A 25097-nucleotide genomic window follows, 5' to 3' on the forward strand; every position below is an offset into this window, starting at 1 on the left:
ATTTTATTTTATATTGAATAATTTTACTTTTCTTACTTATTTTATACTGGTTGACGTGTCGTGTTTTTATAAATTGACATTAGAAATTACGTATAACACCTAACATTAGCCGGTACAAAATAAATGTGATAAATAGATGTGAAGAGTAATGCCACATATTCATTAGGTTAATGTGACAGTGCCCATCAGTTATTGGGATCAGTCCTTATTAAAAAAATAAAAAATAAATTTAAGAACTAATGACATTATCACGTCAATTCAATAAAACGAGAGCGTAGAATTTACTCTCTTTTTATTGAGTAGGGGGCATGTTTTTTGCTTTGGAATTTTGTATATTGTAGTTTTGCCTTTGAGTGGTGAACACGGTTACTCTAGATCATGGATTTCTTTAGGATCGATTTTGTTCCTAGTTTATTCTCGAAATTTTAAAAAATCTATGTAGTTGAACACCTTAATATCTCTGTAACCTAATAGTTTCCCAACCAAGATCAGCAGAACATATTTATTTAGGTGATAAATAATAAGATAATAAAATCTAAATTATTTATCAGATATCTTAAAGAATCTAAGTTGTTTAACCACCCCAATTTCAAAAATAGACTGAGACGGAGATTCTGTATTATTAAATCTCCGTTAAATTTAGAGTAATATATTTTTTTTTATTAATAATACTTTGTGCCACCAAGTACTTATTTTTGAACCTCAATGTAACCAAGCTTGTTTACTGAATACTCTGGCCTTTTACATATCATTTGAAAAATAAAAAAAAATAAATAAATAAAAAAAAAAAAAAGGGAAAAAAAAGGAATGAGTTTTGAGAAAATCAGTAAGTAAACACTTGAAAACTCTATGTAAAACATTATATTAAGGATATAATTTTTTTACAAAGCAGTTTGTAAGAAATTTCGTACAACCCTCTTTATTAAACTAAAAATATTGCATACGTGTTAAATATTTTCCTTACATATTTTTTGGAATATACAATGGCCCTGTTTGGAAATCTCTCTACCCACTTCTCCTTCTCCCTGTGCACTGTGCGCAGGTCAGAAAAGTACAGCTTTAGAAAAAATAGATTTTTTACTTTTCCATTTTACCCCTAGCGTGAAGAAAATGAAAAGCTATTAAGTGAGGAAATACGCATCTTGACATGGGTAAAAAATGAAAAAAAAAAAAAAAAAAAAAAAAAGTTCATTCTGGAGCACGTCATGTATACGCACATATCTGACAATGAATTTTTTACGTTCCCGTTTTACCCCTGACAAGAAAATAAAATAAAAAGTGTTGCCGTGAAGAAATATGCATCTTTCCAGAGGTAAAAAATGGAAAAAAAAAATTAGTACAGCTTTCAGAAAAAATAAATTTTCCACTTTCCTATTTTACCCATGGCAAAAAAAAAATGAAAAACATTGAAGGAAATACGCATGTTGACAAGGGTAAAAAATGAAAAAGAAAAAGAAAAAGAAAAAGAATTCATTATGAGGCACGCATATTTTTGATAATAGATTTTTTACTTTTCTGTTTTACTCTTAGAAAGAAAAAAATGAAAAGCATTGAAGTGAGGAAATATGCCTCTTGTTAAGAATAAAAAATAGAAAAAATAAAAAATAAAAGAATTTCGTACATTTCTGACTTGTACAGTGTGCAGATAGGGAGAGTAGTGGGTTGAGGAATTTTCAAACAGGGCAATGAATCTGATCCTTCTAAAAATACAAAAATACAAGGTATAAAAGTCAACGTACCGTCGTGATCAACGGCTGTGACTGTTTCATGACTATCGCTGTCCTTTTGTAGGGTTGGAAGCTCATGTGGCGAGACTTGGTAGGTGCGGTGACGCGTTCTGAAACGACGAAAAAGCCCCGTTGGGCAGCAACGTTGCCGCTACAACTTGAATTACACAGCAGGAGCAAAAAGGTCAATCATGTACACCACGAAAACGAAAGAAAAAGAAGCCGTTGAAGAGGGAGAGCGTCATGAAACGAAGCATGGAATATATATGAATACCCTCCAAAAACGGAGCAACAAACTGGGAAGGAAATAACCCAAAAGAGCCGAACAAGGAGAAAAAGTACAGAACACAAACGCGCGCACACACAGATTGAGAATGATAGGATGGGTGAAACGGTTGAAGGCAGCGTTTGGGGCTTCGTTTCTTTGGCTGATTTGCTTGATTTACTTCACCCAGGTTCACATTCTTCATCTCTGTCTCTCTGTCTCTCTTTTTTAGCTTAAAAGGGTTGCTTTATACAGCGAGTTTATTGGGTACCGTTGATCTGTGAATTCACGATTTTGGGTTTCTGGGTCCGGTAGTTTTTGGGTAGTTCTTTGGAAGATATCTTTTTTATTGCGTGGTTCTATGGAAGATTTTTCTTCTTCTTTTGTGTGTGTGTTTTGGGTGATTCTTTGGAAGATATCTTTTGGGGTTTTTGTTTTGTTTTAATTCTCAAATTATATGATGATCGGTTCTGAACTCTAGCTGATATGGGTTGGAAAAATATGAACTTTGTTATCTTTAGAATTTGATAAGCTGTAAAGATGGATGCTTGGAGCATAAGATAATCTTCAACAGACTAAATTTAGTGTCTTTGTTGATTGTTTGGCGTTGTTTTTGGAAGTACTTTTACTTGGTGCTTTTGAAAGCGAAATTACCCTTGATTTTTGGTAGAAGAAAATTCCTACGTTATGCTCATTGAGATAAGCGTTTTTTGTTAGAATTTTGGATGTACTTTCCGGCTTTTAAAATTGAAAATTACTTTTTTTTTTTTTTCCAAAATAAGTACTTCTAACATGTTCACCAAATGATGCACGAACAGACTAACTTTTAGAATGATCAAAATATTTTTGTTTGCACTTATATGTTTAGATATAGATTTTGGGTTAATTTTGTAGCTTAAGGTAGTTAGTTTGGCAAGCATGATTGTGCCTGAGCCCGAGGAGTAATTTTCATATAGAGTGTTTATGGCACTTCATGCTTCCCTTTACTTTTCTACCTTATGTTCAAATTTCACCAATTGAACATTTTTACTATGGATATGTGAATATAGGGTTTCAGATCCTTTGTTTGGACAGCAGTTTCCTACCAGCTGAAAGACAGGCTTAAGCTATCACCCTCGGCCTCCCAGTTCGTGACTTCAATAGCATTTTTTCCATGGAGCATCAAACCATTATATGGGTATGTATTTTTCTTTTACTCACTACACCCGCTTGAAGCACATGTATATGCATGTGCACATAAGCACACACTTACACATTCATCAGTGGAAGAATCAAACAGGATTTCCGAGGCAGTAACTTTAGCAATCTTGATAATGCTTATATGCTGCTTATTTACACAGTTATGTATTTGTATGATACTGGAAATATTCAGGTTCATGTTTATAATGTAGTTCTTATGGCATTCTTGAATCCAGTGGTCATGAACAAGTTGGCCTTGGCTTTTAGAGCAATTTAAGATATAAAGCAATCTTTGTAATCAAGTCAAATATTAAACTTGGAACAATTTAGTTAAATTTGAATAATCATACAATATGATAGTATAAGATTTGTGTGATGTTGTGTTTTAAAATTGCTATACCGTTGTTCATATAAGATCTATTCTATGCCTATGAGAGGCAACATCAATCCATTTCAAAATACCAAGCATATATTAGAAAGAAAGATTTCATGGGACTTTCAATCAGCCCTAAGAAATTTCCACACAATCGTAATCAAGCATGTCCATGTCTATCTGGCCAATTTTTTATTTAAAAAAAAAAGGATGTAGAAATTGTAAGCAAATATGTATAGCACATGATAAGTAGTAATGTATTCGGAGAGTGGAGAGTCTATTCAAACGAACTTCTAAATTGGTGGTAGGAAACATGGTGGGCTGTGTCTAGAAAGCTGCCTTTTTATTTTTTTTTTTATTTTTTTTTATTGATTATCATTTATATGGAATCTGGTGGTTTATGTCATTGCAGAATTTTGTCTGATTGTATACCGATTAAAGGAAGAAGAAGGATTCCGTACTTAGTGATTGCTACTGTGCTCTCTCTTGTGCCATGGCTTATTTTAGGCCTAAATGCAACCCTGAGGAGTTCCAGATGGCACCTCATGATTGTCTTAACAGTGCAGAACCTGGGCTCAGCCATGGCAGATGTTGTAGTTGATGCAATGATTGCTGAGGCAGTAAGACTTGAGCGGTATGGAACAAAATTTGAGTTTCATTTCCATTCCAGTGTACATGAAATTTAAGAACAAATTGAAAATTTCATGAAATGACTTGCCTGCTAGATTACCTGTCAATGGCAAAAGATTCAGTAGGCATACAACCTTAACTATTTAATTTCTGCCCAATAGGAGATCTCCTCTTTTAATTTTGTACGGCAGAATATCACTGAACCCACCCACCCAAGCTGATGGCTATATCTTGTGCTTGTGTCTAGTATTGGTGTGTGGATCTTTTTGGTCAGGCAAACTACCTTTTATGTTGCAAGTATTTCAAGTTGATTATTCAATTTAGTATACAGTATTGATGATCTTATAGGATAAGACTAAGATCTCAAAACTACACTTTGATCAGGGCCTCATTTGCTGGAGACCTCCAGTCATTATCTTGGTTGTCCATGGCTTTGGGAGGAATATGTGGAAGCATGCTTGGAGGACTTGCATTTACCAACTTGCAGATAGATACAATTTTTCTGCTTTTTTCTATACTCCCAGCTATACAGTTACTATCGTGTGGTTTGGTAGAGGAGAATTCTGCAGGCAGTGAAGTGTTGCCTGAATTTTCTAATTCAAGAAGCTCCCACATGGTCAATGGGAACAGTAGTGTTCTGGATGAAGATAATTTCTTAGCAAAGAAGTCCAATATCAGCACTTCAAGGAGAAAGAAGAACAAAAAGAAGAACAAAAAGAAGAACAAAAAGGAAGCAGTAATCCCTAGTAATTCCCGGATTCATGAAAAAGGCAACTTCTTGGCAATACAGTGGTTCCACTCTTTGAAAGCAGCTGCTTACAGTTTGTGCCACGCTTTTAGGCAACCAATCATTTTGAGGTAACTATTAAAAGAGAAAATTCATACTGAAATGGATTGATATAATTGCATGTGAATGTCAAAAACTAATGAGTTCCTCTCCAGGGGCTTTGCCATTTTTAAGGCAACCCATTGAGATGATCATGATCAGTCAAATAGATGATGTTGCATGGTCCAGGATAGTCTATAGGATGGGTAGTTAAATCATCTTATAGGATAATTTTTTTCCCCATAAATCTACCTGGTAGAAATGCAATTAATGAGCCTGTCCCCCATTGGTACTTGTTGTCAATCTAATTGATTCCCTGTATTTTTTATTCTTTCTAACCATGGTTACTTTTGATTCTAACTTCCTTCTCGGGAAGGACAGACCAATGACTTGGTTTTTCCTTGCCCATGTTACTGTTCCAAATCTGTCAACAGTCATGTTCTATTACCAGGCAGAGTTCTTGAACTTGGAAGCGTCTTTCTTGGGGACGGCACGTGTTGTTGCATGGTTAGGCCTGATGCTTGGAACCTTCATGTATAATAAGTACTTTAAGACAATGAAGTTAAGAAAAATCCTCATGTAAGTATTATGAAGTCCAGTTGGTATTTCTATGGCTGATACGTTCCTTCTCTTTTTCTGTAATTTAGTTTGACTAATGATGCTCTGATCATGATCTATGCAGGTCGGCTCATATTGGCTTGTCTTTCTTGAGTCTCCTAGATTTTGTGTTAGTGTCTCGATTGAATATTGCCTTTGGAATATCAGATAAGATCATGGTGGTCTTTGGATCAGCTCTCCCTGATGCAGTCAATCAACTTAAGTATGTTCACTTTTCACTTATTGCAATCTTCTCCTGTTATCTCTTGTTTGTTAGACAGTAAATATCTGTACATGTAGAATTTACCCCCGAATGTCATATTAATGTGTTTGCACAAAAACCTGTCTTATGAATTCATCCATTCATCTGCCCATCTATTCCTGCCTGCATGCATTTGACAATTCTGACCACAGGTGTCAGGAAATTAGAAGTTGGTGAATCTTTCATCATCCTTACTGTTGTTGACTTTTGTTCATAAACTGCAGGTTTATGCCATTCCTGATCTTATCAGGACAGCTTTGCCCTCCGGGAATTGAAGGGACTTTATTTGCCCTTTTTATGTCCATAAACAACTTAGGATCCACTTTGGGATCATTCATGGGTGCTGGGTTGGCTTCAATTTTGAACATCTCTTCGGGTTCTTTTGACAACCTTGGTTTAGGAATTGCCATTCAAGTCCTCTGTACTTTCATTCCGATTGCTTTTCTGTTTTTGATACCAAAGGAAGCTACAGGGATATCAGTGTAGATAGTGATTGATTCTTCAATGGAAAAGGGGATAGCCTACAACCACAATTGATAGAATTCTTTTCTTTTCCTCCACTGCAGTGATTGGATAGTGGTGGAGATTTACAGAACTGCACACTAAAAGTATTCAAGTTTTGGCTTCTTCTGAATTATAGTTTTCCATTCAGAGCATGCCTTTGGACCTCTGGTGATACTGATATATAACACTCTGTAGAGCAGTTTTGGTTTAGTAATTGATTATAAAATACAGAATATTAGTTTCCTGACATATTTATGAGCTAAAAGGAGGCTGCTTCTTTTATGGTATCAACCCTGAGATACTTTAATCTACATCACAATGCCAAGGATGGAGTTGTTTTTGGGACGCTTAAGAGGACGGACTGGGTGGGGAACGCTACTTAAAACACGCCAAATCAGCCGGTGTACTCCTTTCATCTTCTTCTTCCTCCTATAAATGAGAAGAACAGAAAGAAAATTACAAGGGTTCTTTCCCATTATCAAAGAGAAAGTCTAATAAATGAAAAAGAGAAGTTAGAAATACATTCAGTAAATCTGGAGAGAGCGGCCCATTTTGCTAGATCATAAGCATGACATAATTTGCTTGTATGAACTTTGAATGCAACGTCAATTTTATAAAAGGCTATTACTTATTAGTAACGAGTTCTTCAGGTTAGCAGAGCATTTTCTATAGATTCTCTAAAAGCCTCGTATTAGCTAAATAAATGTCTAATACGAGGCATTTTTCATCATCACCAGATTATCTTCAAATCATGCTAAAGGCATTTCTTTTTGTTACAGTAATTCTCAACATGTAGATAATTACTGTAGCAAAATGTTCCAATTTTTTTTTTTTTTAATCTTCTCTCTCTCTCTCTCTCTCTCTCCTTTTTGTATTGCTTTTGTGTTCCTCACTGCCAATCATCGACTCAGTGATTCGGAGCAATGGCCTCGTCCTCTCGACCGAGGACTAGGCTGCCATTCTTGTACCGCAAGCTATTGATGTCGTACACGTCATCCACGTCATTGTCTTCATTCTTTACCAATGTGTCTTGTGTGAGTGTAGTTGTTGTGCACAAGAAGTGTAAATATCATTTCTCGTACGAATGACCATATCGTGCCGCTTCGTGTTAATCCTATGTGGCGTTGTATAAAAATGAATAATTACCTAGAAAAGCGAAAAATAGCTTCTCAAATAGAGGACCCCAAGGATCTTATTTTAGCTATTTGTAGTCGCTATGATTATGGATAATTGTATCATTGGTCCTTGGGGTATGCTATAATTATAAATCACTCCCTATAGTTTAAAAAGTTCATGAGAGGTCCCTGTGATAAACTATAATTACAAATCGATCCCTGGAGTCAAATTCCGTTAAATTTTTTGACAAATTCTGTTAAATGCTACGTCAGCGCTGCGTCAAATCAATAAGATGTCGACATGTGTCCATCTGAATAAAAAAATATAAATAAACTTATTTTAAAAAATAAAATAAAAAAAGAAAAAAGAAAAAAAGGAGGCCATCTTATTGGTTTAAAAATTTATATTTTTTTATTCAGATGGACACATGTCGCCATCTTATTGGTTTGACGTGGCGCTGACGTGGCATTTAACAGAATTTATCAAAAAATTTAACGGAATTTGACTCCAGGGATCAATTTGTAATTATAGTTTATCACAGGGACCTCTCATGAACTTTTTAAACTATATGGAGTGATTTGTAATTATGGCATACCTCAGGGACCAATAGTACAATTAATAATTATCTCCTATGATTAAATGGCGGTTTAAGAAAACAATAATAATAATAATAATAATAATAATAATAAATTATAAAATAATATTTAAAGGAAATAGATAATTGAATAGAAAATTCGTTAGAGTTTTTATTAATAAAGTAGTAAGTAAAATAGAAAATAATGCTTTTTGGTTAGCTAAAATAGTTAACGTTGTTGGAGATGCTCTTAGTAAACGAGTCCTGAATTTGCATTATACACCAGATTTCTTGAAAATTTTTTTTTGAATTACGTGTGAGAGAAGACAATTGTAGGGCCCACATGCTCTGAGCAACCCGGAGTATGGGATTTGAGATTTGAGATTTGATTCATACACAATACCATCACAACAACCCTTCACATGAGGGTGGGCCAGTGAAAAGTCGTTGTGTTGGTGTTATAAATTTAACATTTTTCATGAAATTTATCTATCCATAAAAAGTGGGCCATGCACTCATCCTCTCTCATTCCTATTCAAATTGCTGTAACTCAAACAAAGAATTTCAACAGATCTCGAGAATTTCTTAATTTCAGTGAAATGGATAAAATCCATTTTACAAGCGAGCAAGATTATTTAACGGTGTCCATTGTGTCACACTATTTAAAATTTTTTAAAAAAGGTAGAAATATATTTATTTAAATCAATAAAATATAATTTAAACCATAAGTGAATGCTAACTAAAATGGATCGGATCCATTTACACAACACATGTAAAAGCGACAAAACCGCGGTACAGAAAGAATCTGTTTAACCGATATCTCTCGACGCAACAGAGCTAGAGTTCGTCGCTATAGGAAGTATTCATAACTGTTGTAGGCTTGTAGGCTGTAGCGACATTACTCGCCGCGATAACTTTAGGAGAAGCTACGTTTAACCATCAGAGCGATCAATTTGTCAGCCAAAATCAATTTGTGTGCGCGTACTGAAACTGTTCCTCTTTAGCTTCAAATTCCCAAGAAGGAGAAGAAAGAATGAGAAGAAGACCTGGAATTGGAGGATTACAAAATGCCGCTGCAGCTAGGGTTTGTTCCTTATTTTTATTTTTTATTTTTTTTAAAAAAATTCTTTTGTATTACTATAATCACCGTTTTGATTTGGGTTGGATTTTTTTTTTTTTTTTTTTTTTTTATTATTATTATTTGTACATGAATGAAATTAGAATGCAAATGAATCTGTAGGATCAGTATCGGATGCTGGGTGAAAATGTAGCCAAGATTAGAACCGATTTGATGAAGGAACAGCTCACCACGTTTCGCTCCCAGCTCGAAGAATTCGCTCGCAAACACAAGGTCCCAAATTCTTAATATTCCACCGAAATTAGCTTCTGATTCGGCGAATTTATCGAAAATCAAAATATTTGTGTAGGTTTTTAAGTTTCTGCAATTTGAAATTCGTTGATTTGAGTGGCTTGGAAGGTTGTGAGCGATCGGTTGCGTTGTTTGAGGGATTGGAATCAACGTTGTAATTTGTAATATAAGCTCGTGTTTGTTTGTTTTTAAGGATTTAAAGTTCGAGTTTGTACTCTACTGTTAATGTGGTGCAGAATGATATAAGGAAGAACCCGGCATTCAGATCGCAGTTCCATGAAATGTGTGCGAAAGTAGGAGTGGATCCCTTGGCCTCCAACAAGGGCTTCTGGGCGGAGCTCTTGGGGATCGGTGACTTCTACTATGAACTTGGTTGGTTTCGGCTTCTTGATCTTATGATAAAAGTGTTCAAATGTTGTTAATTTACAATCATGGAGCTATCATATTAGGTGTTTCCAAAGTGTTTTAGATGAATGCTTAATCAATGGGCCAGGAGTGAGTGAGGGAGAGGAAGCCTATGTGCCCCTTTTTATCTCATACTGAGAAATTGCTGATGAACATGCATTGAGAGAGATGCAAATATAACCATTTTTTCCTAGGCTGGGAAATAGATGATGATTTTGCGCTATTTGTAATTTTGAGCTATAATCATTACTTGGATTTTATGAATTGAGTTGCTATATTCTTGGTGTCTGCCTAAGTTGAGCGTCCTTTGCAATTTATGTTTACCTTAATCTTTAGTTCATTATTCCTTGTTATGTTGAAACTAGGAGTTGTGATGTTTTATGGACCCTTGTACATGCAATAACTTGAGCATTTTAGAAGATTTTCCCATATGATAAGACTCCCTGTTAAGTTCACTGTTGATTTCCTAGTTGTTCCTTTTAACTAAAAAGTTTACATGCCAATATTTTTTTAAAATAGAATGCTAAATAGTTAGCTACTTGGCTAGACAGGAGTACAAATTGTTGAGATTTGCTTGGCAACAAGACCCCACAATGGAGGCTTGATAAACCTGCAGGAACTGTGCAATTTGCTTCGTCAGAGACGGAAAAGTGACCGTGAAGCTGTTTCTGAGGATGACTGCCTGCGTGCCATAAGTAAGCTGAAGGTATTATTGTTACACCTTTATCACATTTATTTTGGTAGAGAATATATGCTTCATTTTAAGTTTGACAAAAATTAATGGTAGACTTACTTTCTTGCGGTGCCTGCTAGAACTTTGGGTGGCTTTGCTTAAATACTTTCATTTGTGCCACCATTTTGTCCTAGTGTTTGAGCTGCCAGTATATGCCTTTTAGCCCTGGTGGTTCTAGAGGCAAATTATATTTTGTTTTAGAGTATTAGTAACTTTTGAACTTATTGTTGCATTCTAAATGTAATCAAGAGTTCTGTATTGTGACCGGGATTTTTTTTTCTTCTGAATTGGCTTGCTTATTCATTGTGTAATGGTATTAATATTAACATCGAGTTCATGAATTCCAGGTAATGGGTAGTGGTTTCGAGGTGATTTCTGTTGGGAAGAAAAAGCTTGTTCGGTCTGTTCCAACCGAGTTGAACAAAGACCATAATGAAATTTTAGAGCTGGCTCAGGTTACTAGCATTTTCTATTTTCTTCTTCCATCAAACTTATAAGTATGCTTGATGAATATGATTACTTTTCAATTCTGGTCTCATGGGAGTTAATTAGAAATTTGGATGCACTTATAAAAAAAAAAAATAGAAATTTGGATGCATTTTTTTCTGAGATATAAAGGTCTATTACCTCGCTTTAGATGTGTGGTGCTGGATTGATAAGAGTGGAAGAATTTATTTTTTCATAAGTAATTTGCGAAGAGGAAGAATTTCAAAGTGTTACTGTTCCGAGATGTGGGACAAGCTCGTAAGCAAAATAAAACGTGGACACCTAGCTGGTTGAGGTTTTAAGGTCTTCTGTCAGGAACCTGAAATGGGTTTCTTGCAAAATGAACCTCTTCTCTAACATGCACTTTTTGTTCGCTAACCAATTATACAATAATAACAATATAACAGATTAAAATTTTCTGTGGTAGCAAGTAATGATCAATCCCTAAAGACGTAGGTTGTACAAAATTTTCACTCTGGATTTATCATAAATCTACCTCTTATTTCAGTTTATTTCTAATCTAAGTTATTTGATAATTAAAATGGAAACACAGCTATCATAACAGTTTGGTATTACCTAGTGGATCTTTTTCAGAGATACTCTTATTGTTTTGAAGGATTTTTTTTCATTTTTTTTCCCTCATTTTTTTCTGTCGCCCATTCATGTCAGTTTGAACAAATGAAGCTCCATCAATTGTGAATTTATCTTGTTTGGTTTATGTCATTGGGATGGATCTACATTTCTTTGAATTGAGGAAAATGATTATTTGAAATGGTGTTTCCTTTCATGTTCTGTTAGGCTCAAGGCTTTGTGACCGTCGATGAAGTAGAAAGACGTCTATCTTGGACCTCCGGTCGTGCTATTGATGCCCTTGATACTTTACTAGATGTATGTTTTGCTATCAATGGCCTATCTATTCCTCTCTATTTCCTTCCCTGCATATGCATATTTGGATCACGGAGGCTCAGAAAGTATGTTGGTTTATGCAGGAAGGTCTTGCAATGATCGATGACGGCCACAAAGATGGTAAACGCCGATATTGGTTTCCCTGTGTATCTTCCATCTCAAATTCAGTAGCTGATACTTGAACTAGAGGTTTTCAAATTAAGGCAGTTTGATGTCTCGGGCAACGACCAGGAGGAAAATCTTCATTGCGATGTTATTTTCTTTGTAATACTTGTTGGTCCAATTGAAAGAATGATCTTTTGCCCCTTCTCTCTCCCCATATGCACACATACCTATCTCAGCCTCATCTAAGAGAGGTAACTAGATAGATGTATACAGGCTTGTTATAAAATTCATGTAGTGTTCTTCTGTGTTAAAGATGTAATTGTCTTCACTGGCTCTACACTCTGCAACTTCTGCTTGAAATTTTCACACTAAGTTAGGTAATCTGGTTTGTAGACAGTATTTCTTAATGCACCTTTTACCTTTGTTTTGTTTGTCGTCTAAATGGACCTTGTTTTGCCCATTTTCCTATATGACACTGCCTACACTGTTTTTTGCCGTCAATATCAGGTGGTCGTTTTGATTGTGCTAAACATCTTTGTTGCGCCAATTTTCCCAAATAACACTGTAAGCATTGTCGTTTTGGCTTTAACTGATGTATGGCGGCTCCGCTTGTGAAAACGGCGTTCGTTGTACCCATTTACCTCATTGACGGTTGAGCCAAAATGGGTCACCATTTACCGGCTATTGATCGGCTATTAGAACCTTTCATTAACTCGAGTTCTCCTAAATCTTATTTCAGTTTAGTCTTTTTGCAAAACTAAGCATAGTATCAATTGGTATACGCATAACCTAGTTAGATGGACTGTCTCGACTGATTTCAGTAGAAGCATTTTTGTTTCTTTCTTACCCCCGCTGTTTTCGGTGGCCATTAGTTACATTAATATCCCTTTGTTAGCTTTCTCCCCCCTTTCTTTTTGGTTGGTTGTTTGTGCGTATCATTGTGCAATGCCTATGTTTCCTTATAACAACAATATCGCTGAACAGAAATTTTTTATATATATATATATATCGCTGAATTATTTGCAAATGTGTATATATCCACAAATGAAACACGTATCTTGCATTGCAAATTTGCAATAACATGAATTCACGAACCATACATCATAAATTCTAGCAAGAAAACTAGACCATGTAAAAGAAGAAGAAGAGAAGAGAAAAGTCAGTGACTCAATGGGCTGTAATTTGAGAAGGGCTCTGCGTCTGTTCGGTCCAGTCAGACCCGGGATCACTCCAAGACCGGGGTCGCACTCCTAGCTTAAAGAACAACACCATCTCCAATGCCTCAAAAACCTTTTGCTTATCCAAAAACTCATTCCACACGCCACTCACTATGCAGTAGTTATTGTCATAAGGTGGACGATGATGAGCAGCATGCTGTGAACGCGACACTAGAAGTCCTGCATCTTGCAGAGCCACCACAAGAGGCGGAAGCCGGCTCTTTGTTGTATGAGCCCAAGCATGAAATTGCTGGCTGAACATAATGCAACCGGAGCACGCAGCAACGAAGCCATGAAAAACTGGGTCATTGAAAGCAAGGTCGAGTGGGAGCACTGTGAAGGTCACGGCACGAGCTAGGGCGTGCAAGTTGTTGGCAAATTGGCGCCTAGTGATCGTCCATGGCCACTTATGGTGACCTTGGAAACCCTCTATTTGGGTGCCAAAGAGTGGAGTCGAGGCACTGCCATAGTTGTCAATACCCCAGTGGTAGATTCCAGATCCAAGGTCGGCTAAAATGTAGCCAACCAAGCCAGCTAAAATGGGTTCGAGCCACATTTGTGATTCGGCTGCGCCCGTTGTTGCCTTTGCTAGAGAGATGAACACTGTGGTGCACCCACTTGCTACCCATGCACGATGAGACCATGTTGATGTCAATGTTGGGTCGTTAAGAATGGGGCGGTTAGGAGCTGTGGCTGTGATCACCGTTGGTGAGGGATTGAGTTGCGGTTCAATGACTAAACGATCAGGACTAGACTTTGGCTCGGTGGTGGTGGTTGTAGTGGCAGCGCAATACACATGTGCGCGGAGGGACGGAGAGCGGCACGTGCGAACATGGTGTCGGGAACTTAAAGGGTATTTATGTTGAGCCAAGATTGACATTGGAAGTGCTCAAGAGAAACCAGTTGTAGTGCCTATAAAATGGTGTCTGTGAACAGGCCAGGGGGCTCTGTGGAGAGAAATGGAGAGGGTTATGATGTATGTGGTGGTGGGTATAGGGGATGCGTGGGACTATGGAAGTCTCTTAAGTGCATGGTGTTGGATTGGTTTACGTTTTCTTGGACGACATTGAAAAGAAGCCACTCAAAACACACGAGTTTGGCAGCAAAATGCCAATCGCAAGCCTTGTGGTCCATTTAACATGAAGGGTTATGATTTCTGTTGCTTATTTGGCATTGTTTAGAGCCGTTGGATTGGATTGGTTTTTGTTTTTGAGAATGGGACGCTACAAAACCAAAAGCAAGTTGTGATTGGATGGCAGCTCATGAGAAAGTTGTAGATGATGGTTTTTCCACCAATAGCAGCTGAAGTATATTCGGGTCCTAAAAAGAATCTACAACTTTGAACAATTTTTTTTTTTTTTTTTTAAAGTGTTGATGTGGAAAACCGTTTTTGTATTTATAAGAGTATTATGTGTTTGTTTCATAGAAACTTGTTCTTTAGGGATTTGATTCCTGCACTACACCATCACAATAAGTGCACAATAACCCCTCACATGATGGTGAACTCTACACACTGGAGCCCACCTTCATGTGAGGGGTTGTTATGCACTTGTTGTGTTAGTGTTGTAAATCTAACATTTTTCTAATCCAAAACATATAATTGGGTCTTTGACGTGTAATGTAATGCTTATGATTGCACAACAAGTCTAGAACATAGTGGTACATCTTTCCATGTCCGTGTGTAGTAAAGATCATACACTCAAATTTAGTAAATTTCCAACTTCTAAGCAGTTGAAAACAAAAGGTTCGGTCTCTTCTTATAAAGAGCAAAACAACCATTTTTCCCCCACCACCCTTCAACATCTTTCCAAATTGCTTACTGCACTAAAATATGTCCTTGATGGTATTGACAAAAATGTCCTCATAGTTGGGGTCTTAAGGATGGCCTATCTCCTCTTGTTGTTAGGACACCTGTCTTAATAGTGGAGCCCAGACAAATTCTCACATAAAATTGTCTTATTACATTGCAATAAGACAATTCTATTGCAAGGAATCAAAATACATATAAATGGTTTTATCAATTTCACTGTAATTCTTCTAAACATCTTGGACTTAATTTTTACTACTATTTAACCATTTATATATATTTTAGAGGGTTGCTATTAATAAAAAAAATTAAAATTATGATCTAAGTGTTCCACAAATTGGGCCTGTTTGGTTATTGTTTTAAAAGTTGTGGTTGTTGTTATTATTATTATTATTATTATTTTTTGTTATTAAATTCAAAAAAGAAGAAGTAAACAATATAAAATGTATTCTTAAAAATTGTTTTCATATTGCAGATCTGGTCCCTCCTCATCGCTCTTTTCATTTCTACTCCTCGCTTTTACCCTCCCCTTTCCATCCTGGTTTTTTCTTGTATTTGTATGTGTTTCTTTTACCAGATCAACAATTTTTACATCTTTATTATGCATCCGTTCATCTGCCTTTGTACTGTTCATCTCCTCTCTAGTCGCTGATGTTATTTGCTGGTTATGTCTTTTGCTTTGAATAAGAGTTTTCTTCTATTTAGATCTGCCTTCTTGGGCGATCTATGGGATGAAGGTTAGTCAGGTGTGATGCGTTATCTCTCATAGCATGAATAGTTCGGTATGAGGGGTTATCTCTCACGACTGATTTAAATTATTTTTTCTAAGATATTTTTCTATCCTTGTTTTAGATCTAGTATTCTAGAAGTAGTTATACTCTTTAATTATTTTTGTACATGTGTTAGCGGAAGATGAAAGTCATAGATATCACTTTATTGTAAAAATTTTGTTTGTATCTATGACTTTGTAACCTCATAGCATGTGACTATGGTTTTCCAGAATTTTATGCTTTGTGATGTAAGAGCATTATGCTCATAATCTTTGATCAATAAAATATTCAGATTTTTTGTTAAAAAAAAAAAATTGATATTTTTGAAACTATATATATATATATATATATATATATATATATATATATATATATTTTAAGTTCAAGAAAGACAAAACCATTGAATATATCTAAAAATACAACAAAAAATCCCATGATCTTATGTGTTTTTATTTTAATAATTTTTAGAGGCTTTTTTCTAGTTGTAGTAAAAAAAAAAAAAAAAAAAATTCACTAACAGTGCACATGTGATATTTTTCGTCCATTTTAACACTAAATGTTAACACACGATGTAACTTATAATAGAATAGTAGTTAGAGGAGGTCAAGTGTCACATTTAAAAGCTTAGCTATCAAATAGGCTATGTGAGATTGTGTTGGGAAATAAAGTTTTTGTACGTAGAAAAAGCTTAAAAGTCGTTATTTTTTTTTAAAAAATAAATAAATAAAAATTCATTTTCAAGCTTCCACAAAACGTAGTTTTACTTTTTTAGAGTGTAATATATTTCCTTTTTTTTTTTTACCAAACAAACTCATTTTTGCTTGCTTTACATAACTTTTTATGTACTAAATATACTTTTTAAGTTTCTTAACACAATCATAAACAAAAAAGCTTAATATTAAAAAGAAAAAGAAAAAGAAGCTTAATCCAAAAAGACTTTTGGAACTAACAAATAATTCATAAACTTACCATATCATATAAGCATGCATCAATCTTAAACTAACTTTGTATAAGACAAATCTACCAAAATAAAATAACACTATGCAATACATGGACCATGGAATATCCCATCATGCTTAGGCTTAATATATAGAATATCCATCTTATATATATATATATATATATATATATAAGATCCAAACAAGTTTGCATAAAAAAGGATTAAAAAGAACAAAACGGTGTCGCTTTGTAGAGTGGAAGTAGAAAACAAATTCCCATGCGATCACAAGTCCTAATCAGTAATCAAGAGAAAAGTTCCCCGTGGTAATTGAATTCCTCGATGTAAATAAAACACAAATCCCAAATACATTTCCATGGAGGAGAGATACAGGGGATAGCCTGAATAGGGAACGTGAAAGGAATTCAATTCCTTCATTGCAACCCTCTTACTCTCTCAGTCTCTCTCTCTCTCTGTGGAAAAAAATATTTCCTTTTCTAACTCTTTTTCTCTCCCACACCACCATGGCTCCTTCCCCATCTTTGCTTCCCATCTTCTTCATGATTACAGTTGCTTTCTTCTCTCTACTCCCACATGCTGCGAAACTGCCATTTCACCCTTCGGATGTGCTCCCTCTGCTGCCCAGACAGGCCTCGTGGCCTATCCTCAACTCGCTTTACAGCCCGGTGGACCTTCTGCCCAGCTTCGTGGGCGCTGCCTCGTCCCCGAACGACACTTTGGAGTGGAAAGGCGCGTGCTTTTATAAGAACAGGGCTTGGATGGAGTTCCACAACAAGAGCGGCACTGAATTTGGCGGTGGTACCCTTCACATTAAGGTCTGGAATTTGAGCTTACTTGCTTGCTTTCTTTTGTTTTGTTGGATTCTGGAGTGTTGGGTACCTGGGCATTGTAGTTGGATTTTGCTGATGTCTGGAATTGAACTCGGAATTTTTTTTATTTTTTTTTTGGGTTTATTTTGCTTGTTTTGTTTGAGTTTAGCTGGTTTTGTTGTAATTTGGAGTATTGGGTATCTTAGTTTGGCAGTGGGACCCTTCGCATCAACCTCTTCAATTGAAGTTACTTTTTATGGGATTGTTCTGCTTGTTTTCTTCGGTTTTAGTTGGATTTTGGAGAATTGGGTATCTGGGTATTCTACTTGAATTGAAATGGTGTCTGGAATTGAACATAGTTTTATGGGTTTATTTTTCTTGTTTTGTTTGAGCTCAGTTGGTTTTATTTTAATTTGGATTATTGCAAATCTGGGTATTGTAGTTGCATTTATTGGTGTCTAGTGTTAAATCACTACTTTTTTCGAAAGCTTAAGCTCAAAGGAAATTATGGATTTAGCCATTTAATTTATATTCTAACACTCCCTTTCACGAGTCGACTCAAACTATCCATTAATAAGTGAGGCACAACATGTGAAATATTTAATTGAAATGAGAGGTGAATGAAGGAAACAAAGTTTGAACTCATGGCGTTTGTCTTTGATATCATGTTAAATTACAACTTTTTTCAAAAGCTTAAGCTCATAGGAAATGATGAATTTAATAATTTAATTTATATTCTAATATCTGGAATTAAACGTAGTTTTATGTGTTTGTTATGCTTGTTTTGTTTGAGTTCAGGTGGTTATGTGTAATTTGGAGTATGGAGTATCTAGGTATTGGATTTATTGAACTTCTGTAGCTGAATTTGGTGGTGGGACCATTCACGTCAAGTTCTGGGATGAATTTAATCTAGGTTGTTTTTGCATGGTTTCTCTGAATTTAGCTGGTTTTAGTGAAACTCAGAATTTTGGGTATCTGGTTATTGTAGTTGTTGAACTTTATTACTGGTCTGGAGCTGATCTTCTTTGGCTGTTACTTTGATGGGCAAGTCTGAGGGTTTGTGGTCTGGAAGATAATTGATTAGAGTTATAGTTTGTTTTACAATTCAGCTGTAGTTGGTTTATATTTTCGTTATGTTCCTGGGTTTAATTTTAAATAAAGAATATTGCAGTATTTGATCATATGAGTATTCCTGAGGTCTTTCGTATTCATAGGTTGTTAGAAGGCTGGTGGTCCAAGACATACCTCCTTTGGCTAGTGGTTAAGTTCTTATGTATTTGTTAATTGTCTGCAATTTTGGGTTACTAGGTATCTTAGTGCTTTTGTTATTGGGTGCTACTGCATGAATCCGAACTTGTACATATCTTTTTCCAGTAATTGGTTGAATATTTTCAGGATAAATCCCAAATATGGATTGTTGTACTACCTTTATTCTTTTTGTTGATGTTGTTTATATATTGGAGCATTGCTTTTTCTTGGTATCAAGTTAATGAACTTTGCTGTACATATTTGAATAATTCATGGTTTCATTTGATAGCTTATTTGTGGATTTGGCACCTTTCTCTTGTGGTCTTGCTCTGTTCCTTTTCTGTTTACGTTTTTGTTTAGTCTACCTGGTTTCTTGGATGCCTTGATGATGTAGGACAAACAATGACCACAAAAATCACACAGCAAAAGTAGGGCAAAGAGAGGAGAAAGGAGAGAGAGAAGAAGCTAGAAAGAGAAGAGTCAGGAAAGAGAGAGAAGAAGCTAGGGGAAGAGAAAGAGAGAGAAGGGAAATCAATTGCACATAATTTTTATTCCATCAAAGTCTTCCTCCATTGGAGTACAAAAGACACTTAAATAGACTAATGACTAAACCCTGGGCAACATTCATTTATTGACTTATCTAATGTAAATTAGGACAAGACCCATTTATTGAATTGCCTAAAATAATTTAGGACAATCTTCTATTTATTGAATTACCAAAACAATCTAGGGAAACACTTAATACCACTGACTCTTGGAAATGGAATAAAATATAAAATTAAATACTAATAATTTGTTTCGCATCACTTGAGGGTTTTCTTCTGCATATTGTTTTGCATAAGTTGCTTAGATTATGCTATGGAGTGCTGTATTGAAACAAAGTAGTTTCTCTTCTAGGTGAAGAAACAATAAACTGTTAAGAATTATCTCTGTGCCTGTCCAGGTTAGCAATGCTCATAGTTGGACATGTATGGATCTTTATGTCTTTGCAACTCCATACCGTGTGTCATGGGATTATTATTTGCTATCTCGGGAGCATACATTTGAGTTTAAACAGTGGGAAGGGAAAGCTGAGTATGAATATGTAAGTTGCCACTTTTAGTTATTGAAGAGTCACTACTTGTTCTATTTTGTTTGAAGCATGACTATTGTGTTAGACGTGGCTTTTTCTTTCTATTTAATCAGGTGAAAAACAGGGGAGTTTCGATTTTCCTCATGCAAGCAGGCATGGTGGGAACTCTTCAAGCATTATGGGATGTATTCCCCTTATTTACAAACACGGGATGGGGTGAGAACTCTAATATAGGATTTCTCGAGAAGCACATGGGAGCTACCTTTGTACAACGCCCTCAGCCCTGGGTAACAAACATCAGTGTTGATGATATTCACTCTGGAGATTTCCTTGCGATATCCAAAATCCGTGGCCGATGGGGTGGTTTTGAGACCCTGGAGAAGTGGGTCAGTGGAGCATATGCTGGTCATACCGCTGTTTGCTTAAAGGATTCTGAAGGAAAGTTATGGGTTGGTGAATCAGGGCATGAAAATGAAAAGGTAAAACAATGAAAAGCTGCTAAATGTAGTTATAATATAGTGTTCCTGATAGCATGTAACTTTTATTAGTGATGTCCTCTAAATATCATTATTTTTGTGGTATTTTCTTCTTCTAAATATCTTTTATAGATTATTAATATATCTCTTTCAGTAGTGTATATTGGAAAGCATCTGTGGCTGAGCTTTACTGCCAGATGTTCCAGTTGAAAATTCTGATGAGTTGAATTAATGGCCTTGGAAGCCACAAAACAAAACAGTGTTGGCAACATCTTCTGCCTAATTTATAGACGTTCTGGTTTTGGTGTGTATTGAATATTGCTTTTCCATTTTATTTGGGCTTTACTTTTTGAGAAATGCTATATGCTATAATTCTATCTAACATTCATCCAACAAGGCTGACGTGGCACCCCAACAAACCCTTGGATTAATCCTTGTTAAGTAAAAAAAAGATCTAATGGTTGATTTGGAGTGCCACGTTAACATTGTTGGACCATTGTAGGATAAAAATATAATATCTAGCATTACTTTTACTTTTTTCTCTCTTTTGAAATCTCACAATCCAGTCTGGTCTGCGAGCCTGATCATTGATTCTGTGGCTTCTTTGCCCCTACCTTAAGAATTACTTTTGCTCCTGATCTGCACCTGCGAGGGGTTATGCGAAGCTTAATATGATGGTAGTTATTTGGAAAATCCCATCCAAGCCAGTATTTTGTGAATATGTGAAACTTGTAGGAGTTTTATTTTGTTTGCTTTCTCTGTTATTGGTCGGTTGGCAGTGAGATCTGTAAGGCTGATATCTGGGCACCTAATGGATAAAAGTCACGATCTTCCTGGTTTTGTGGTGGAAGGCAACTCTAACATGGTCATGAAGTAGGAGGTGAAAGCTTTGGATATTTTCCCTCTTGTAGGTCATTTCAGAGTGCCCAGCTACAAGCTCTAAGTTTGGCTTCTCTTGGTCAGATTTAAGTCACCTAGAGGTTGATTTCAGTGCTGGAGTGCTGTAAAAATTGCTAGGCTGCTTTTCTGGGACATATAATCCTTGGTAGTGGCACCATTTCTATCTTAAATCATGCTTCTTAGATCCACTTAAGTTTCTTGCTCGGCATCTTAGTTCAATTTGCAGAAGCACTGTCCCCATTGATTGATTATACATTTTCTCACTTGATTTTCTTATTTTCTAGTTTCATCGAACTATATGGCTCTAAAAGAAAGCAAATGATTATCCTCTCTCTTTTTCATCAAGCTCTGAAGTCGCTCATTGTTAATAATCAGATGAACTTATAGTTTCCCATAAATGAAATTAAGTTGCTTATCTTGGAGTGTCAGCAACTCACTCTCCCTCCACTCAAACTACAAATAATTGAATTTGAGTTGGGTATGAGGGCTACTTTCCTATGTAACTATGATTTGGAGTTAATGTGCGAGTGTTTTGCCTATCTTTTTTTGTTGTAGGGAGAAGATATAATTGCTGTGTTACCGTGGGATGACTGGTGGGATTTTGAGCTGAATAAAGATGATTCGAATCCCCATATTGCATTGCTTCCGTTGCATCCTAATACGAGAGCAAAGTTTAATGAGACTGCTGCATGGGAGTATGCAAAGAGCATGGATGGAAAACCGTATGGTTATCATAATATGATATTCAGTTGGATAGACACTATAGACGGGAACTTTCCACCTCCCTTGGATGCTCATTTGGTATGTATATTTGAATGTTTGATTTTCAATTTAAGTTTGCAGTATAGTTAATGCTATAATCTTGACTTTGCTCTCCACTTCTGATTTTGTAAGCAGACTGATTTTTTACAATTTGCTGGGTTATTACTGCAACTATGATCCAGCTGACATCCTATTTATTGCTTTTGTCTTGTCAAAGTTGCATTGAAGCCCTAAAACTCTGAATATTTTTTTGGTAGTTCCCTTAATAATGAGGATATCATGTCAACAAAGAGTCATTATTGGTCATAATTTTGGGTTCATCAAAAACTTAACTAGTGCTTAAAAAGCTAGGGAGAAAAGACCTCATGAATTTGTTGGATTCTATCAAAATTTAAAAATCTTTCAATAGGATTGTGATTGATAGATGTAATACAAAGTATCGTATTCACCACTGCTCAAGGAACTCAACTAGAAGAAGATGAAAGCTTAATAATACCTTTCCTGGTAGTCATGATAACTTTTATCAGTCACATTGCGATGCATATAAAGCCAGTTCTGCTCTTTAAAATGCACCTTTTGTTGTGACAGTTCTGCTCCCTCCCTCCCTCCCTCCTAGCTGAACTATCTTAATTTTAAGAGGCATGCTTAGGTTATTGATTCTGACTGTTAAACTGTGATTCTGCAGGTGGCTTCTGTAATGACAGTTTGGAATCAAATACAGCCTGAATATGCTGCTAACATGTGGAATGAAGCCCTGAACAAACGCCTTGGGACTCAGGTATTATAACAACTTTTCCTCTACTTTTGATGTTATGCTTGTCAGGTTAGCTTATAGTGTTATAGGTCGAAGAAGTGGATTTTTTTTTTTTGATTTTATTTAATTTTTTTTACTGTAAAAGATGAAAAATAATGTATTTTTTCATCCCTCGCATAGATGAATGGGTTGCATGTAAGTGGTTTGAAAAAAACAAACTTATCGTTATAGACCACATAAGGAATTTGTTAGCTGGAAATTCCAGGGTCATTCCTTCTATCTCTTAGACCAAACATAGATATTATGGCTTAACCTAAACCCTCACAGGTATCAGATCTGATGGGAAGACGATAAGAAGACAGTTGTTTGATCTTCTAGATCAAAGAACTGTCATTTTGGAAATTCAATGTGTCATTTATTATTCGTTGATTATCTGATGTAACTCGTTTTTCATGCAGAATCTTAGTCTTCCTGATGTTCTTGTAGAAATTGAAAAGCATGGGTTATCTTTTGATGAATTGCTGACTATTCCCGAAGAGGACGACTGGCTATACGCTGATGGGAAGTCAACGTCATGTGTTGCTTTCATTCTTGAAATGTACAAGGAGGCAGGACTATTTGATCCAATTGCTAGCTCTATTCAAGTCACTGAGTTTACAGTGAGTCCAACAATAATAATATGATTACTGTTTACTCCGGAGTAAAATGTCACTGATTGCATCATCTTAATAGTATTGGTTGATCAGTATATAATACATAAAGAAGAAACAAGAATATCATATACATCATTGGAATTAATAAGAATTCTGCGGTTGTATTGATCATAGCATAAGGATATCTTACAGCCAAGATAGATTACCACCCCCTTTACCTCCTCTCCATTGTGTATTTAATAAACTTTATAATATTTAAAAAGCGAATTAGATTGTTACAGGTAAATGTGGATGTCCATTCAAGACTTTATCTTTTTAGGTGATTAAATGAAAACTCTCTTCCTAAGTAGTTTACAATTTTGATGTGTATTTATTTATTCTGCTACCGCAAATGCAGATAAAGGACGCTTATATGCTCAAATTTTTCGAGAATAATTCAAGCCGTCTGCCAAAGTGGTGCAACGATGGGGACAATGTGAAGCTCCCTTTTTGTCAGATTCGAGGGAAGTATCGAATGGAATTACCTGAGTACAATTCTATGGAACCATATATGCACATGAATGAAAGATGTCCGTCTCTGCCACCAAAATACTCAAGACCACAGAATTGCTAGAGGTCTCTGTTTTTTATTTTTTTCGCTGGAATTTTTATACGCATGGATGAACCTCATCCCTGGCTTCTTAGCTGATAGGTCTACTCTGTATGGCATTGTTTGATATGATGGCATGAAAGATCCATATGGAAAGTATTTTGATTTCAGTTGTAAATATGCTGATCAGACAGTACAAAAGGAAGGCAATCAACTATTATTTTTTTTTTTTGATGAATAGAATCAACTATTAAATTGTTGTACAATATACATGATAGCTAGAAAATGAAGAGTGATTTGCATAGTATTAGTCCCTTTTAATCATCTTTAATTTCCCATGTTAATGCTTCATTAATTTCAGTGCTCTTGAAGTTTTAATATGCTCTTGGAAATCTCATCCATTGTAAACACACTTTCACAATATTGAAGAGAAATTTGGTCAGTCAGGAGATTCAAGCGGCCATGGAGACAGCAGCTTCCACTTTTATCCCACAATCTCCTTTATTTGATGGCATGTCGTATTTTGAATTCGAGTTGCTCAATTACTGGATATCTTATACTAGAATATAATAGTCCGTAAACCTTTTAATTTGATCCTGCAATGCTTACACATGCTACCCTTGATTTTTCAGAGTCCATAGTCGAGCTTGATTATATATTTGGGCTATATTTAATATTTATGTAGTCTTTTGCCTACGATTAGAGGTATGAGTCGATTTCTTCTAGGTGTAACAGTGAGTTGGTGGAGGCTGTTGAGCACCCCCGTCATTCATTATGAGTCCATTGTGCTGGAATTGCCGAAGGCTTGGGAATCCTTGGACAGTTCAGGAGCTTCACAGTTTGATGAAGAGCAAGTAGCCCCACTTTCTGTTTCTCATGGAAACAAAAGTGTACTCTGGAGTGGTACAACGATTAAGGTGTTCTCTAGGCTATGTGGGTATGGTTCAGATGGATCCTGTGGGGCGTAGTGATGGTTTGGCTTTCTTGTGGAAATCTGAGAAGGGAGTGGAGGTTATGAACTTCTC

General features: G+C 35.9%; 4 protein-coding genes across 4 annotated transcripts; 3 read left to right on the forward strand and 1 right to left on the reverse strand.

The window, feature by feature from the left end:
- The first annotated feature begins 1860 nt into the window (after positions 1–1860).
- On the forward strand, positions 1861–7001 carry LOC133875374 (probable folate-biopterin transporter 4). Its single transcript, XM_062313489.1, has 7 exons — positions 1861–2182; positions 3042–3169; positions 3957–4178; positions 4559–5032; positions 5382–5579; positions 5683–5820; positions 6084–7001. The coding sequence occupies exons 1-7, from the start codon at positions 2102–2104 to the stop codon at positions 6343–6345; spliced, it is 1503 nt and encodes a 500-aa protein (XP_062169473.1). The 5' UTR covers positions 1861–2101; the 3' UTR covers positions 6346–7001.
- A 1909-nt stretch (positions 7002–8910) lies between these two features.
- LOC133875459 (vacuolar protein sorting-associated protein 22 homolog 1) lies at positions 8911–12453 on the forward strand. The gene is made up of 7 exons (XM_062313605.1): positions 8911–9137; positions 9294–9404; positions 9659–9794; positions 10379–10533; positions 10908–11015; positions 11845–11934; positions 12036–12453. The coding sequence occupies exons 1-7, from the start codon at positions 9087–9089 to the stop codon at positions 12132–12134; spliced, it is 750 nt and encodes a 249-aa protein (XP_062169589.1). The 5' UTR covers positions 8911–9086; the 3' UTR covers positions 12135–12453.
- Positions 12454–13030: 577 nt separating this feature from the next.
- Positions 13031–14310, reverse strand: LOC133875780 (fatty acid desaturase 4, chloroplastic). Its single transcript, XM_062314014.1, has one exon. It carries the CDS (start codon positions 14152–14154, stop codon positions 13225–13227), a length of 930 nt encoding a protein of 309 aa, XP_062169998.1. The 5' UTR covers positions 14155–14310; the 3' UTR covers positions 13031–13224.
- A 2799-nt stretch (positions 14311–17109) lies between these two features.
- On the forward strand, positions 17110–24388 carry LOC133875256 (uncharacterized). The gene is made up of 7 exons (XM_062313314.1): positions 17110–17624; positions 19810–19950; positions 20052–20417; positions 21870–22115; positions 22762–22854; positions 23289–23489; positions 23881–24388. The coding sequence occupies exons 1-7, from the start codon at positions 17313–17315 to the stop codon at positions 24094–24096; spliced, it is 1575 nt and encodes a 524-aa protein (XP_062169298.1). The 5' UTR covers positions 17110–17312; the 3' UTR covers positions 24097–24388.
- The last annotated feature ends 709 nt before the right edge of the window (positions 24389–25097 follow it).

This window comes from Alnus glutinosa, chromosome 8 (genome assembly GCF_958979055.1).
Source record: "Alnus glutinosa chromosome 8, dhAlnGlut1.1, whole genome shotgun sequence".
Classification (NCBI taxonomy): Eukaryota; Viridiplantae; Streptophyta; class Magnoliopsida; order Fagales; family Betulaceae; genus Alnus; species Alnus glutinosa.